Here is a 15,044-nt window from a genome sequence, read left to right on the forward strand (position 1 = left end):
GCAATCTTGAGGCTTGAAAATACAAGGACTCGGGGAAACACCGTACATGTAATCCTCTGGTGCTTTTTCAGCTTGAATAACAGTTACGCGGCTCTGAGGGCCTAAGGTGAAAACGACCAAGAAGTATTGATGAATTTATGTGGTTTAATGGTTTACTGTATGAAAAGAAACTTCCGGAAGTAAAGCTTCAACTTCCGAGAACACCAGGAAGAGCTGACAGTGCAAAACAAGTTGTGTTTTGGATCAAATATCGCGCCATTTAGGGAAGTGTTTAAAGCAACATAAGATCATGTCATCAACACTTATATTGCTATTAAAACAATATCACTTTTTTGAACCCGTGTTAAATTTCTCAGAAATTTGTGCAGTGGCTCGCCACTTGAGCTTGGACTCCCGACATATGACAGAGAACACTTCCGGCTGACATACATGACAAACTTAATACTAAACGCAGCAGTTGTTCCACTGTGAAAGAAGCTTCAAAAGATGTCTTAAAAGCTTGCTAATCTCGTGGGTTCGGTAAATCTTATTACATCAATGAGAATTGTAACTGGCGGGATGAGAAAAAGCCACATAAAAAATTAAAAATCTTTCACTTTCATCTTTTGGTAATTTTATTCCCCTCAATTATATAGGACAATCTACTGTATTTTTGTTGAGTTATCGGTGTTTCATAAATGGATTTATCAACAGAGTTGATAAGGTATAAACTTGGCCACCGTTAACATATTCAAGTGCTGATGTTTCGAGCGTTAGCCATTCTGCAGAGCTTGGATTCGCTCTGACCTACATGTTTAGTTTAGGTTATTTACTTTGCCACACCACAGATATAATGAAAACAAAAAAATAGAAAAAAATAGATGTCACAATGGCGAGGAGACCTAAAGGAAACTATGAAGCTTGGCTCTGACGAACGGCTAACATTTGAAACGTCAGCACTCAGATCTCTTCTGTCGCCGAAAAAAACCAAACATTCGTTTCCACTCCCCACCGACGCGGCACTGTAATTTCTTTAGAAACTAACCCCCTTACAGAGCTTCTGTTGGCCAAGCTTCACAACTCAGAAAGTGAAAAGTTGCCGAGAAAATTCAATTCGAGTGCAAAACATCCGATGACTCAACATAAACGAACAGTTTGCGGTTTGTTCATTTTCCTGGATATGAACTCATAAAAAGACCAGCTCCCAGATGGATTACAGATAACAACTTACTTACGGCTGACTGCACACGTGACGCCGGTTCCTCTTCAAGCCTGAATTCATTTTTTTTCACTTTTCAGACATTCTATTCGCAAGTTTGTTTATGTCGGCTCATCCTCGGTATAAAAACCTGTTACGTTCACGAGTGATGTAGAAAAAAGAAAACAAAAAAGTCAAAACAGTAGATAGAACGAACATAATAGCAATAAAACAAAGAAAAACTTCACAGGTTTTTACACCGAAGTAAACCCTTTACGTCTCATTCGAAACTGCGTCGGCAGTTACCATATTTCATATTTTTTATGTACACTATTTCAAAATGTAATCAGAGGCTATGGGCCTGTGAAGCAAGGGCACAAGTCATGAGCCACGCCTCACACCATGTGCTCGTGTGCTCTTCTCGCTCCGCTGTCCGAGAACAGAAAGAGAAACGCGTACGGCTCTTCGTTCGTACAGCAAAGTCTAAGCGAAACAACGATACCGATTACTGCTGTCACCAGCGAAGAAAGGATTAAATATACACATGACAAAAGCTACTTTATACAAACGTTTAATTTATTGTAACAATTTAGGGAGGCGGAGGTCGGCCATTTACACGCGTTATTCATCATAGTGTGTTTTAAGTTTTCCATTTAATACTTGAATTGTTGATTTTTAATTAAGCTAGGTCAGCAAGTAGTAGTCTTAAAGAGGCAACTCCGGTAGTCATAGAGACAGACTGTACCAGCGGGGTTATATTACGAGAAGTCTTAGCGAAACACACAAGCGCGCGCGAAGATGCCTCGCCAAGAGACAATTTTCGCACTTTTTTTCCAAATAGGAATTGAAGACGGCGGCAGTAACAAATTAAAAAGTACAGTTGATCAGATAAAATCGCACCCCCTTCTTTGTATATTTAATCAAAAATGTTTTCGCTATCCATTAAAATGATGTGTGAAACGATACCTTAATAAAGGATAACATTTCAAAAGCGTTTTTGGACAGCCAGTTTTCAGTCGTCATAGTGTAAAACGGTCAGTGTCAATGTCTTCAAATGAAAACCCGTTGGTGTATGAGGCATGAAATGACTCCAAGACAGTGTAACTGATCTTTTGAGCATTAAAAAGCAAAAGTCAGCCATCCCGCCATGAGAAGATATCCGCCCATTGGAGCTAATCTGCCAAACGACTTGTCCTGGTTTATTCCAACTAAATACAAACTGAAACAGAAAAGTAGATTTTTAAGCTCAAGGTTTTAAGATTCCTTCCCCCTCCCCTTAAAAAGGCGTGATTAGTCAGGTTACTTTGAACCTCATTAGGAAAGCAAGGTTTCATGTATAGTTTTTATTATAAAAATTAGTTTTCATTCACATGCAAACAGAACTAATTTTCAAATGAAATGATTTGCACTTAGCCTCACTTTCATAATGAGGTTCAAAACAACTCGGAAATGGCCTATTAATTAGGCTTTCATGTTCAAACATTTTAAACATTAATATCACAACACCCTTGCATACCTCCAAGTGAAAGGATTTTCCAAAGATGTAAAGTACTGAAATTAACTGAAACCAAACTCTGGGTAGAATCCTGAACAGTTTTTCTTACCTTCCTGAGAACAGAAGAATTCCAGCACAAAGAAAACCACCAAACTATTCAAAGAAAAAGAATCCAAGGGTCAATTAAATGGCTGTTAAAGTTAAATTACCCTTTTTAAATACATAAAAAATGTACCACCATCCTTTTTATGAGTTTTTCCAAGAATGATCATTTTGGCTGTATTCCTATGTTCATCATCATCAGTTCTTCTACATGTGAAAAACTGACACATTTCTACTCGTGTGAATGCCACTTCATCAATCAGGTGGAATAGAGTTCTGAAGTGTGACGTCACATTTAATCTTTGAATTTTTGAAATTATGGGATTTGTTAGTATATTTGGAAAGAACATGACAAACATGAAGAACTGAGCCAAAATTAGAAGGATTTGTATGGAGTCACCACGGCATAACAGAGCTAATATCTCGCTCCCAAATTACAATAAGATGCTGATTTTTGGCAAGCAGGCATTTTTCATCATGCTCTTTCCGAATTTACTACCAAATCCAATAATTTCATAAATTTAGTTTTTGTGATGTCATCACTTTAGAACTCTATTAAACCAACTTCAGTTTATTTAAAGTCAAATTTAAGAGTAGCGCAAACAAGGTAACATAGCTGCGTAGAACAATACAAAACATGCTGAAGCTCAGCAACAATTCTTTGTTTATTAATTTTAGATAACAAACATAAGTTATCCCACCTTACCAGGTTTGGTCTTTTAGCAAAAGGAACTGCCAATAATGCAAGATTGTGAATGTGATGATACAGATTGCCAGTCATGAATGACTGAAAAAGAAAACACAGAAAGCCGCTGAGAACTCATCATTAATGCTCTTCTTCAAATGTTCTTAAATTAGAAAAGACAGTTTCTACCTCTTTAAATTTTTTGGCATCTTCTTGATTCAGTGATGAAGCTGACAATAAAGAAAAAATATACAAACTTAAGCATCTTGCTCAGTGGTGTTTGGTAATGCTTGGAATAATTAAGGTCTGTCAGTCAAATGCATATTAAAAAATGAAAAGTTCTTTAAAGGTTGAGGAGAGGATCTCTATGGAATTAACCTCAATAGAAGGTAGATGGGTTGGAGGGGGAAAGTAGTGGGGGGGGGGGTGGGGAACACTAAGCAGGAGGGATTCGTTTGCCATTCCAGTTCAAGTGTTAATGAGTAGTGAAGAAAAGGAGAGGCGAAGGTGGTTGGAAAACTGAGGCAGTAGCAAAGTAGCCTGTGAGGAAGCCTTCTCAGCTGCGAGAGAAATGTATAGCGCGAGAGGCAAGCAAATAAAGCCCAATCCTCTCACGGCTCACACCATATCGTCTCGAGGCTGGCTAACAGAGAGCACACTCACAGGCTACTGAAGCAGGAGAAGAGGAGAATGCCACCAGGAGAATTGGAGTAAGGCATACCCAGAGGCATATGAAACAGATTTTTGTTGTTGGGCTAGCTAGTGGAATGTGTGCATGAGTTTCTCCTGGTGTTTGGGAGTAAGGAGATTTTCAAGGAGCGGTCAGATGGAGGCCAGGGGGGATGTTGAAGTTTCGAATTGGTCGATGCATTCCTACGCTAGTCGACAATAAGCTTACATTTATAAGTCTTATATTAAAATCTGAAGAAGAAAAACTGAAGAATTCTGGGAAAGGTTGAAGGTATTGAAAATGAACTGGGCTTTTTAGAATACACTAAAACTAAGGAACCGAGAAATGAAAACAATTTAAGGAGAAATACCATGAGATCCGTAAGCTCCCAATGCAATAGCAAGTACTCCAGAAACACTGGCAATTTTATGGAAAATTGATGGAGAAATCGACGCCATGTTTATCTCAACCAGGAGGAAAGAGACTGGTAAAGAGCAAGGAACGGTGGCTCAATTTTTGACAGCGGTAAGCCTATGCGAACAAATGCGCGAAACCTAATTTTGGCGGGAAATCAAGATGGCGGACGAAGATGAGTTGTACTTGGCAAATCTTGATGAATTTGTGAATGATGAAGATAAAATTGTACGTTTATGACTACAGATTTCAGAGCATATATGTACAATAGTTTCTCACGTTGTATTTTTATGATGTTTACCTCGGTGTTCTTTTTTTCAGGTGACGTATAAATGGCTGAGTCGAACGTTGTCTGTTCCTGTCAACAGAGCCAAACAGTAAGGAATTAAAGTCGTGAATTTGTTAAAATAACATCATTTCCAAATGATATAAGTATTAGCAGGATCTAACAGACTTTTAGGAAAGGGGAATTTATTTCATTTTTCAATAAGTTTCATAGATATATACAGTTATTATTTTGGGGGAGTTTCCCCCGAACCTTATGCCTTTAGCTTTTGGGATGTTTTTTAGAGAACATTTAAGCTTATATTTGTGCAACGTTGATGTGCTCTAAATTCTAAAATCAGAAAATGTTAATAATATAGTTGTTCTTAAACATTTTTCGCTGCTTGTGTCCACAGAATGCTTTATGCCTTTGTCCAGAAACAGAAGACTTCTCACCTTGACATAACATATGTAATCGGAGGAAGATATTTAATGGATGGAGATACGGTATAATATCTTGAATGGACTTGTTTGACTCATCCATAGGTGGTTAAACATGGCTAACAGAATGGAGCTTCATGGGAACTGTGAACATTTTCAACCAGAAATGTTGCACATGTTAAAGAACCTAGGCTAACGTACTGGCTCAATGTTATTACCAGCTCAATTGTTATTACCAGCTCTGCATGTCTCGGGAGGATCGATCAACAGACCTGATAGGGCGGATAATTGAGCCTATAAGAATTAGTATGACTTTTCATGATTTTCCATTTTATTTGCTCTCCTAGTTGTACTGCATGCCAAAGGTTAGTTTGATAAAATGGAGGTAACATTTTTTTGCTAACTCCTGGTCTTCCGAAAGTGTATCTTCGTATCCTATGGGTGCAGACTGATATTAAAAGAAAATCATAATAATGTACCAAAGAAAAGAAAGATATTCCTAAAGCATCTGGTTAAAGACTGTGAAATACTCTACAAAGAAGATAGGTTTATTATCAGCTCAAACTTCAGAAAATCCTCACCATATTATGACCATCAAAATTATCATGTCACTATCTCCGCCATCATTATCATCAAATAATAAACATTACTACGTTGTTATTGGAATCATCATCAATATCGGCATTGTGATCGTCACCATCATCAACATTATCAGCATCATCTTGGTCATTATCATCATTGTTATCATTTTCTCAGTAACCAAAGCCAATAATTATTATAGTTTTTTCAAAGACTCTCAATGACATATTTCATGGCAAGGAAACTTTTGATATATTATAAGTATAATTCAAAGAGTATATCATCTTTGTTTCAGGTACATCGTTATGTTATTACTCGTGATGAAGACCTTGCAGGTATAGTACTTTATGTAATACACACACTTGATGGAAAAAAATGTTGTCCCTTGCAAAATGTTGTAAACGATGCGACCTGATGGAGTTATAGGGTTATCTTATTAGCATATGCATAGTGTGGGTTTTTCTCTTTCTCCGCAAGAAATATGTAAATTTTAAGTCCTAAAAACCACACGTTTTTATTTCTAACAAGAAGAATGCAAATAAGCTCATAGAGATGAAATGCTTCCCAGATAGCTGTTGGGTCTTATCGTTTATGGTTTATACCTTTTACCAGACAAAGTTTTTATTCAATCAAGTGTATACACCTGGGCTGAGTTGCTCGAAGCATGGTTAGCACTAACCATTGGTTAAGAGGTATTAAAACCTATAGGTTGTTATGGTATTTAAACTGGGTCAGCGCTAACAATGCTTTGAGCAACTGGGCCCTGTATATTATGGCTTGTTCTAATGTCTGATGCAATGAAATAATACCAATACTGCTTTTACATGCTGATAACAGTGGAGCATTGATAACAGTGGTAAGAGGGGAGTATTGGCATTTCACTACTGTTGACAAACTTGTGTTTTTCTTTTCCAGAAACTAAAAAGACTTTCTCTGTTGTGACATCTTTACATATTTACAGCATACAGAAATGCAAGTTAAAGGTAAGATCAAGTTATCTGTTGTTCAAATGACCTTGGTGTCTATTGTGGATTCCTATTTTTATATGTGCTTATACCGATACTCTGTTATTTTTAGGATACCAATGCATTATACACAGTTGATTATAATATACAGCAGGAGCATAACAGTAAAGACAACAGGTGCTGGCTATTTATTACTTTTGAAATTAAACATTGTCCAGTGTATAATGTACTTATACTTGTAGAAGATTTTGTAGACTGAATAGCTACATATATATGTTAAATTGAACTGCTGGTAGTTTGAGTCCTGTTCTGAGTTCAAAGGTTTTTCTTTTATGTCTAGGTGGAGTCATATTCATTGTCCATCTGCAAAACGCCTTGCGGATAATGGTACTCACAGAGGCAAAGCTGCGACCCACAAAGTTAATGGAGTAACACGTGATGATAAGAAATGTTCCACCACTAAAATGATGAATGGAGATCATGGCTCAAGCCACACCTCTAAAGGTATGTTAGCAATGAAACTAGCTGCCAAATATTTTATAATATTAATTTTTATCGCCATTACAACAGCCTCAGCCAAATACTGTGCCTGGACTCCCAGTTGACATTAGAGGACAGTAATATAGATCAGAAATTGCTTCTTACATGTAGATCCTTACGTTATCCTTTGTGTAGTCATTGGTGGTGGGTCAGACTAGCCTTGGGTGACCACACCTATGCTACATTTATATGTGGCCTGGGGGAGAGGGGTAGGGGACTCCCATATAAAGGTGATCAGGGCGATTGTCATACTTTTCAGGGGTTAAAATTTGTGGTTTGGATACCTTTAAGGGTATTGAGCCAAGAAAAATATGAGAGAAAGTAAATTTCAGTCAACTGATTTTAATTTGTCTCATTCGTGACTCATCCATAAAAGAACGATATTAATTGCTTCAGTGTCAGTTAGTGTCAGTTCTAGAGTTGGTACCTCTAAGGGGTAAAAAATTGTTTGGACCACACCAACAACACAGAATTCTGGTGCCTTTTAGAGGTTCTTCAGAATTTTTGACAATCACCCCCGTCACTTTTAGATAAGAATCATTATCTCCCGCCCCCACCCCCAGATATGTGGTCTGTTGTGTTAGTCCATTATAGGCATCATCACCCACATACCGTTTACTGTACAGGTACAGTGAGGTTACATAATCAAACTTCGCTGTCTTCTGATATAATAAATTATAACATTAGCATTTTCCTGTCTCCTCTCATCTCTCATCTGTTATTGCATGTGTACATTTTTCAGATGTTCATGCAAATTTTATTTGAATGAATCCTTTTTTTGGTTAAATTTTTAGGGCCTTCTACTCAGGGAACAGAGCAAAAATCTAAGGTGCTGTGAATTTGCATGTTTTACCGTAGTTAATCATAAAGTAGCTGCCATCATGTCATATTTACCAGTGAGCTTTACTTTATGTTAGGTATCGGATACCAAACCAAAGAAAGGACAGATGTCTGCATTGGAGATGTTTGCTGCAAAGCCATCAACTTCAAAAACTGAGAAAAAAAGTAATAAAAAAGAAGATGCACAGCAAGATAAAGACAAGGTGTGCCCAGTACCTTTAGTAAATATTTAAATATGTATTTAATCATTGGCTGTAGATATGGATTTGCTGGGAGCCTTGATCGCTCTTTAGAAGGTTCTAATGTTGTAGTTTTAGGCTGTTCCATGCATGGGTAAATCAGAGTCAGGGTTAGAATGTTTGCCGCAGAGACAAGTTAACAACTTCTACGAGAACTGTAAATAAAATGGCTTCTTTTATCCTAACTGTGTTACTTTCCACTATTATTGTTAGCATAAAGCTGCTGACACAAAGTCTGACAGCAACAAAGCAGGAAGCGCAAAGTCATTTTTTGGCCAAAATACAACAGGTACTTTGTTCTATAATATTAGAGCATGTTAATGAAATAAGCCATTGTTCATCTTCATGTATTCATAATAATAATGATAATGATAATAATAATAATAATAATAATAAATTAAATTTATTTAACGTGCTAAGATTACAAAAATATTCCAAATATTTCACACACTTGTTATTTCAAAAGTAAAAATGTGTATAATAAAGTGTAAAAAAAGTCACAAAATATGAAAAAATCAAATGTCAAGACAAATTGTAGAATATTTCTCTTTACCATCCCCAACCACACTACCATGGCCTGTCTGTCATACTATTCTTGTCCTGCCATTAACTAATGCTTGCTCATCTTTCAATCTCATCACAATCAGCTTTGGATGCGCATGTTAGGTTTTTTTCCTCTTGGCTGGTACTCTGAAATTATTTTGCATAATTTTCTGACTTTAAAGTGAAAATGAGGAATATAATTGAAGGGGTGGATGCATAACCGCCTTATGTCGAATGTTGGGCATCCCCCCCCCCCCCCAGATTTGTCTCAATTTTTGCATGTGGGCTTTGTTTTAGTCAACATTGCCCTGTAAAACTCAGTTTTCCTAGTTGCATTTTTGTAAATCTTTTGTTGAATGAGAAACAAAAGAAACCTTTTGTTTCACTGAACAATGAAGTCAGCCAAGCATTGTATTAGCCGCTCCCTGTTTGAGCTGATTTAAGTAATATGTTAGTATAATTGATGCACTTAATTGTTGTTGCTTCATTGGTGCAAGCGATTGACGAGCTGTAAGTGGGCCAGAGTCGATTATATTTCGTCATGGGACCATTTCGACACGACATCAGTCAAATTTTTTTTGTTTTTTCTCCTCTTCTTTTTGAAACCAAAACATCATGCTTTTGAAACTGCTAAAATTAACTGTTTAAGTTCGCGGCGAAATCCACCTTCGATTAAAGTGAAGTTTGGGCATTTGAGCGTTTAAAGTTCTCAAATGTTACTCAAAAGCGTTATTGATTTCTGACTTTACAGTTAAAAATGTGCCAGAGAAGTCAGGAACTACAGAAGGTGAAAAAAGAACCACTGCTCCAAAGGAAAGTGAAACTGACATTCATGGGAAAAAGAATCAAACTGTTGAAAGTAGCAGTAACAAGAAGAGGTAACTATACATGAAAAATTGAAAAGTCAAGTGGTCACCATTAATGCATACTGGTATTGATAAGATGTGTCACATTGTTTCTTGGGAACAAGGTTTCATTCTCAGACTCAAAGCAAACCGACTATAATAATTTCCCTTTTAGGTAATAGAGATGTACTTTCATTGTTTGCATATATCATCTCCCTGTTTAAAAAAAACATTGTTACAGTGTGATGTTGTGTTTAAATAAATTTGGTTTAAAATTTTTATTCTTATTTTCCTTTGTTTCTGATTGTTAGAATATTGTTGCTTACTGGACAAAGTTTTTGTTTAGTTTCTGATAACTTTGTGACAACATTCCGATGGCTTCCATCTTAACTGACCAAATATTGTGCATTTTTATTTATTTATTTATTTATTTTCATTTTGAAATGTCACTCAAAATGGTTATTGATTAGGAGTTATAAATTTATACTGTGCATTTTTCATGCACAAAAATGAAAATTATCAAATGGAGATTACAAATTTAAATGTTGTTGTTGCAGAGAATTTTCATCAGAGGATGAAGAGGTGAGGCAAACCAACATTTTGTAAAATGATTGTTAAACAAACCTGGTCATGTTTTTTCATTTGCCAAATTATACATTTAGTGGTGTTCATCTTAACAAATACTGTTGTCGTTTTTATTGCAGGATCCTTTACCATCAAAACTATCGAAGGCTATGAAGTCAGACACAAAGGGTAAGTTGACAAATGCTTTGCTGAAGCAAACTTTTGGAACTAGTAAATCCTTTATAATAATCATACCAGCTTACCTGTTTTTTTTTTTTTTTTTTTTTTTTTTTTTTTGTGCAAACACTTCACAGTTCGTCTGATTATCATTTCTTCTTCCCTCTTTTTTTACAGAGAGAAAAGTTTCAAAGGAGGAGAAGAAAAAGGTATGTAGGATACTGAATCAGTGTTCCAGATCACTTTCAAAGTCAGGGAGTCAATGAACAATTTTGAGGGGTCAATAGGTGTGGTTCTTTCCAAATCTTCTAAAGTTTATCATTCCATTGTTGGGTCAGGAAGTCAGTTTTTCTCGCATTTTTGACCTGAAACCCTTCTCTTATCTGGAGCACTGATAAATCATAGCTTCTTAACCCTGCATGAAATAGGAAGTATGTGCATCTGTTGTAGATAATTCTTGTTACAGCTGTAGTTATTGATTTTGTTCTTTTCTCCTTTCTTTGTTTTCCTTGTTCTTGCATACCTTGCAATTCGATTCTTTTATTTCTGCATGTACAATGTTTTACTCAGGTACAGAAAAAAGAAGAAGATAAAAAGACTGAGAAAACTAAAAGGTAAACCATGAAACAGAACTTGTCTGTTGCACCTTGTGTACCCAGCCTGAAGTGAAATTTGACACTTTTATACGCCTCAAACGCGGGGAAGACAAGGAATTGATAAGGAATTCGTTTTGATTTTCATACGAGAACAACAGAAAAATTTGATCAAGCAAATAACGAAAATTTGTCATATACACTTTAACAACCGTCTTTACCTCTTTTTTTTATTATTATTTTGACATATCCACATTTTTTCTGTCATTGTTCACGCAGCTCTAAAACAGCAAAGAAAAAAGCTGTTATAAGTGAGTCAGGTATGTAGAAGTACGTTCGTTTAAGCTGACATTTATGTGCTGTTTTGAGCGGTGAAACTTTTAGTTTATTTTTGTTACAAATCAGCCCTGTATGGTACTGCTATTAAAGCGTGCTTGTCAGTTCTAACAGCGGACATTTTGCTTCCACTGTAGATGAGGAACTAGAGGAAAAGCCAAAGAAAAGAAGAAAAAGAATGAAAGAACTTCCAAAGGAAGACAGCAGTGATGACGGTAAGGTTCAAGTGTTGGCTTTTTGTGTCTTGGAATCAAAACCAAAATGACTGAGTTGTCTGGAAGACTGGCAACAAGATACGCAGTGGATTTCTTGTATAGCCTTCAGACATCACTCAGAATAGAACAAACTATGCAAGAGTGTTGTGTATATTAGAAATGCAACTGACCAGGACCCGGTTCTTAAAAGAGCGGATGACTTTATCCACTGGATAAAACTGTTTTTCATCGTACAGTTTTTCAGTGGATTAAAAGTTTACGATCTGCCTTTGATCTGGACAACTTTATTCGCTGGATAAAGGCATCCGAGCTTCGATCAACTAGACTGACGCATTGGATAATTTCATTGATTTTATCTGCAACACCTTCAGTCTGGGCTACTAACATGTAAGCATTGGGCTCCTAGGAATTTTTCGAAGGCCACAGCTTTGGTGTGGAACAGCTAAACTAGAACCGCACGATTTTTAATACTTTCAGTTCTCATTTTTGTTTTGTTTTTTCTTCTACACCGTAGAGAAGATAGAGAAGAACAGTGAGTCGGAGAAGAAGGTTTCCTCTGATCAGGGATCCACCAGGAGTAACAGTCCTTTGCCTCAACAGCAGGCTCGACAACAAACAGCGCAAGACACGAGCCGGCGGAGGAGGAGAAAAAGAGAACTTAAATCCAAGACTTACATGAATGATGAGGGCTTCATGGGTAAGTGTATTGCCTTCAGTTATCCAGCACTGAGCCGGCTGGAATTAGATACCGTTCACCTAAACAAATCCTACTGTACCTCCATAAGCGTTATGGAAAGCTAGGCATAAAAAAACACGCTCGATTTAGAGCTGAACTTTAACCTCAAAGTCAATTTCTAACTCCCAAACTTTTGCAGACTGTGGGGTTCGAGTTGATGTCGGGAATGATGCTTTCAACTTACGGTGTTTTTAGAGAGGTTTTCTACTGTTTTCTACCCAAAGAATCTGACAATCGCATCTGACCAATCTCATCTAAGAGAAATATCTCAACGAATCAATCCGAATTGAAAGCAACAACATGCCACGGGTGCCAAGCGCGGGAAAAAGAGCGAAGTACAAGCTCTGGTTGGTTTCATTTTGTTCCTAAAGTAATTATAGACGGACTGCTCATAGGCTAACACGGCATTTTTTTTATTTTTTTTATTTATTTATTTATTTATTTTTTGCAGTTACGGAGAAGGTTTGGGAGAGTGAATCAACAGATGCTAGTGATGTTGATGATGTGCAAATAACAACTGAACCACAAATGAAGGAGAAACATCCCTCTCCAGCCAAGAAAACGAACAAAAAGACACACGCAGATATGAAAAACAAAGGAACTAAACAAGCTTCTTTGACAAGTTTCTTCAAGAAGTCATAATTAATTTTGTGCATTAATTGCATTGTCTTCATTGTTCCTGAAATTAAATAAAGCACAGACTAGTGAGTGAGCGCCCTTAGTTATCTAGTTTGTCGGAAATATCAGCTGGTATTGATTTTAAAACGGAGAGAGACCTTAAACAAGGCAACAGTTATACGAAGTTGTACGAAACCTCGCTTTCATAATGAGGCTCAAAGCAACTAGGAAATGGCCTGTTAAAGAAAAACTTGCAGTCTGTATAATGTATACTCGTTCTCTTTTCACTTTGTAACAAACGCATCTTGTCAACCACAATATATTAAAGCTGAACTAAAAAGTCATTCGATGTTTTATTGTTAGGCCCCGAAACAAACCGGAGTGCTGTGCGGGAGTAGAGGTTTGTTGTGAGCATGTATCTGGCTTTCTTTCTCCTTTATTTACCCCACCCCCCCCCCCACCCCCCACCCCTCAGGGGTTCCAGAATTGAAAAGTGCTGTTGTCTTTTCAGTTCTTAGTACTCACTCAATCAATAACGAAATTATTTTTTATGCCCACGTTTATTAAAATATTTTTCAGATTACATTCAAACTAGTTCATACCAGTAATAACTGATTGATTAATTTGCTCAATTATACCTTCCTGTCTTTTTTTTTTGGTGAAATATCTTGCAAATGCCGCTGTCATCTACTTTGTGTGGTATTGTATGCTGTAAGTAAACAAGAGATACTGAGGAACATGCGAGATATAACTTAAAAAGTGCGAGGTGCGAGAAAGGAAATAAAATTCGAGATAATATAAAAATGCCAGATGTTAGACAGGAAATGTGAGCTCATAGAGTAGCGTCTGCTCTTTAGGAAACGAACATGTCAGTATAAAAGTGACGGCAGACTAACTGACACGACAGTACAGTACACTCGCTGGTTTCTTGATTTATTTTATTCTACGAGACACGAACAAAGCTCTCCATAGCAGGTTTCTGGGAGCGAAATGTTTCCTTTCGATCAAATTCGGTATGAAAGTGATACGACACAAGTCCTCTGTGATAAGTGGTTTTGAGCGCCATCAAGGATTCACCTTCCCTTGAACGAACGAACGAACGAACGAATGAATGAATGATGATCTTTAATGAGGATGCCAACTTCACTGTCTGTGTCAAGACGGCAAATTAATGGAGATACGAACAAATTAGATAATTTCGTGTCAGTGCGGAAGGACAAAGTGAGAAAGCCAAAAAGTGAGTAACCAAAAAGTTCCAAAACATCGATCGGAAATTTTTGTCGTGATAACTTCATTCCATTGAAGCTTCCAAAGGGCCCAACACATGATTTTGCTTGAAATGACAGGTATGATGCTAAAGTATACTGGAAGTAGGATAAAGTGAGATGCATGACCTCTATTGTTTCATCAGCCAATGACAGGGGTGCGTTTAGAAAGCTCCAGATTGCAATCCCAATACTGGTGGCGAGCATTTATATTAAGTATTTGCCATCGAGTGTCCATCCTTAGAGATGAGCCATCAAACATGTACACTCGTTTTAATTTTTTTTATATCTTTAAATCAACTCAGGTCACAACTGAAAACTACTTTTTCTTCGCTTCATCCTTTCGATACTATCATACTGTAATCTTCCTATTCTCACGCGTCGTTTTTTTAATTATACACTATTATCCTTTCGCTTCGTACTTAGCCGGATAATTTCGCCACAGTTTAATTTCATCGTGTGAAGTTTACAGTGGTAGTTTTTCAATTCGGTCGCCGCTTCTTTAACTAAAGAAATTGTGGGCTGGTAATTGTCCCAGTCATCGGTATCGATAGTAAGTATTTCTTTTTTGATCGAATGTTTCTGAAGCTCAAACAATGTTTTCAACTACCTGTACTTTAATTTTGGCTCATTTTGTCGTTTATTTTCACGTCGATTTTCTTATTTATAGTATTTCGCTTAATCGTGATGTACATGAAAAGTGTTTTATCTGAAATAAAAACAAGCCGGTGTGCGTCCTTT

At 36.9% G+C, this 15,044-nt stretch overlaps 2 protein-coding genes across 2 annotated transcripts; one reads left to right on the plus strand and one right to left on the minus strand.

Moving 5' to 3' along the window:
* Nucleotides 1-1,716: 1,716 nt before the first annotated feature.
* On the minus strand, nt 1,717-4,629 carry LOC146452106 (transmembrane protein 256 homolog). Its single transcript, XM_085098350.1, has 5 exons — nt 4,500-4,629; nt 3,649-3,689; nt 3,481-3,561; nt 2,782-2,825; nt 1,717-2,396 (listed from the first exon to the last, which is right to left on the minus strand). Exons 1-5 carry the CDS (start codon nt 4,585-4,587, stop codon nt 2,297-2,299), a joined length of 354 nt encoding a protein of 117 aa, XP_084954476.1. The 5' UTR covers nt 4,588-4,629; the 3' UTR covers nt 1,717-2,296.
* A 62-nt stretch (nt 4,630-4,691) lies between these two features.
* LOC146452107 (uncharacterized) lies at nt 4,692-13,382 on the plus strand. The gene is made up of 19 exons (XM_085098349.1): nt 4,692-4,771; nt 4,865-4,920; nt 5,224-5,314; nt 6,123-6,162; nt 6,743-6,810; nt 6,905-6,969; nt 7,133-7,296; nt 8,127-8,161; nt 8,250-8,375; nt 8,625-8,700; nt 9,706-9,832; nt 10,357-10,381; nt 10,504-10,552; nt 10,718-10,749; nt 11,111-11,154; nt 11,413-11,453; nt 11,607-11,684; nt 12,199-12,381; nt 12,872-13,382. The coding sequence occupies exons 1-19, from the start codon at nt 4,706-4,708 to the stop codon at nt 13,060-13,062; spliced, it is 1,557 nt and encodes a 518-aa protein (XP_084954475.1). The 5' UTR covers nt 4,692-4,705; the 3' UTR covers nt 13,063-13,382.
* Nucleotides 13,383-15,044: the final 1,662 nt, after the last annotated feature.

Source organism: Pavona decussata, unplaced genomic scaffold, assembly GCF_977016875.1.
Source record: "Pavona decussata unplaced genomic scaffold, jaPavDecu1.1 SCAFFOLD_381, whole genome shotgun sequence".
Taxonomy (NCBI): Eukaryota; Metazoa; Cnidaria; class Anthozoa; order Scleractinia; family Agariciidae; genus Pavona; species Pavona decussata.

Excerpts from the sequence above, each read along its gene's own strand:
- LOC146452107 (XM_085098349.1), top strand. The coding sequence starts at position 4,706 with ATGGCGGACGAAGATGAGTTGTACTTGGCAAATCTTGATGAATTTGTG. Across the intron at positions 11,155-11,412 it reads AAGACTGAGAAAACTAAAAG|CTCTAAAACAGCAAAGAAAA; the intron begins GTAAACCATGAA and ends TTGTTCACGCAG. Across the intron at positions 11,685-12,198 it reads GGAAGACAGCAGTGATGACG|AGAAGATAGAGAAGAACAGT; the intron begins GTAAGGTTCAAG and ends TCTACACCGTAG.
- LOC146452106 (XM_085098350.1), bottom strand. The coding sequence starts at position 4,587 with ATGGCGTCGATTTCTCCATCAATTTTCCATAAAATTGCCAGTGTTTCT. Across the intron at positions 2,826-3,480 it reads TTGCTAAAAGACCAAACCTG|TTTGGTGGTTTTCTTTGTGC; the intron begins GTAAGGTGGGAT and ends TTCTTTGAATAG. Across the intron at positions 2,397-2,781 it reads ATTCTTCTGTTCTCAGGAAG|TTTGTATTTAGTTGGAATAA; the intron begins GTAAGAAAAACT and ends TTTCTGTTTCAG.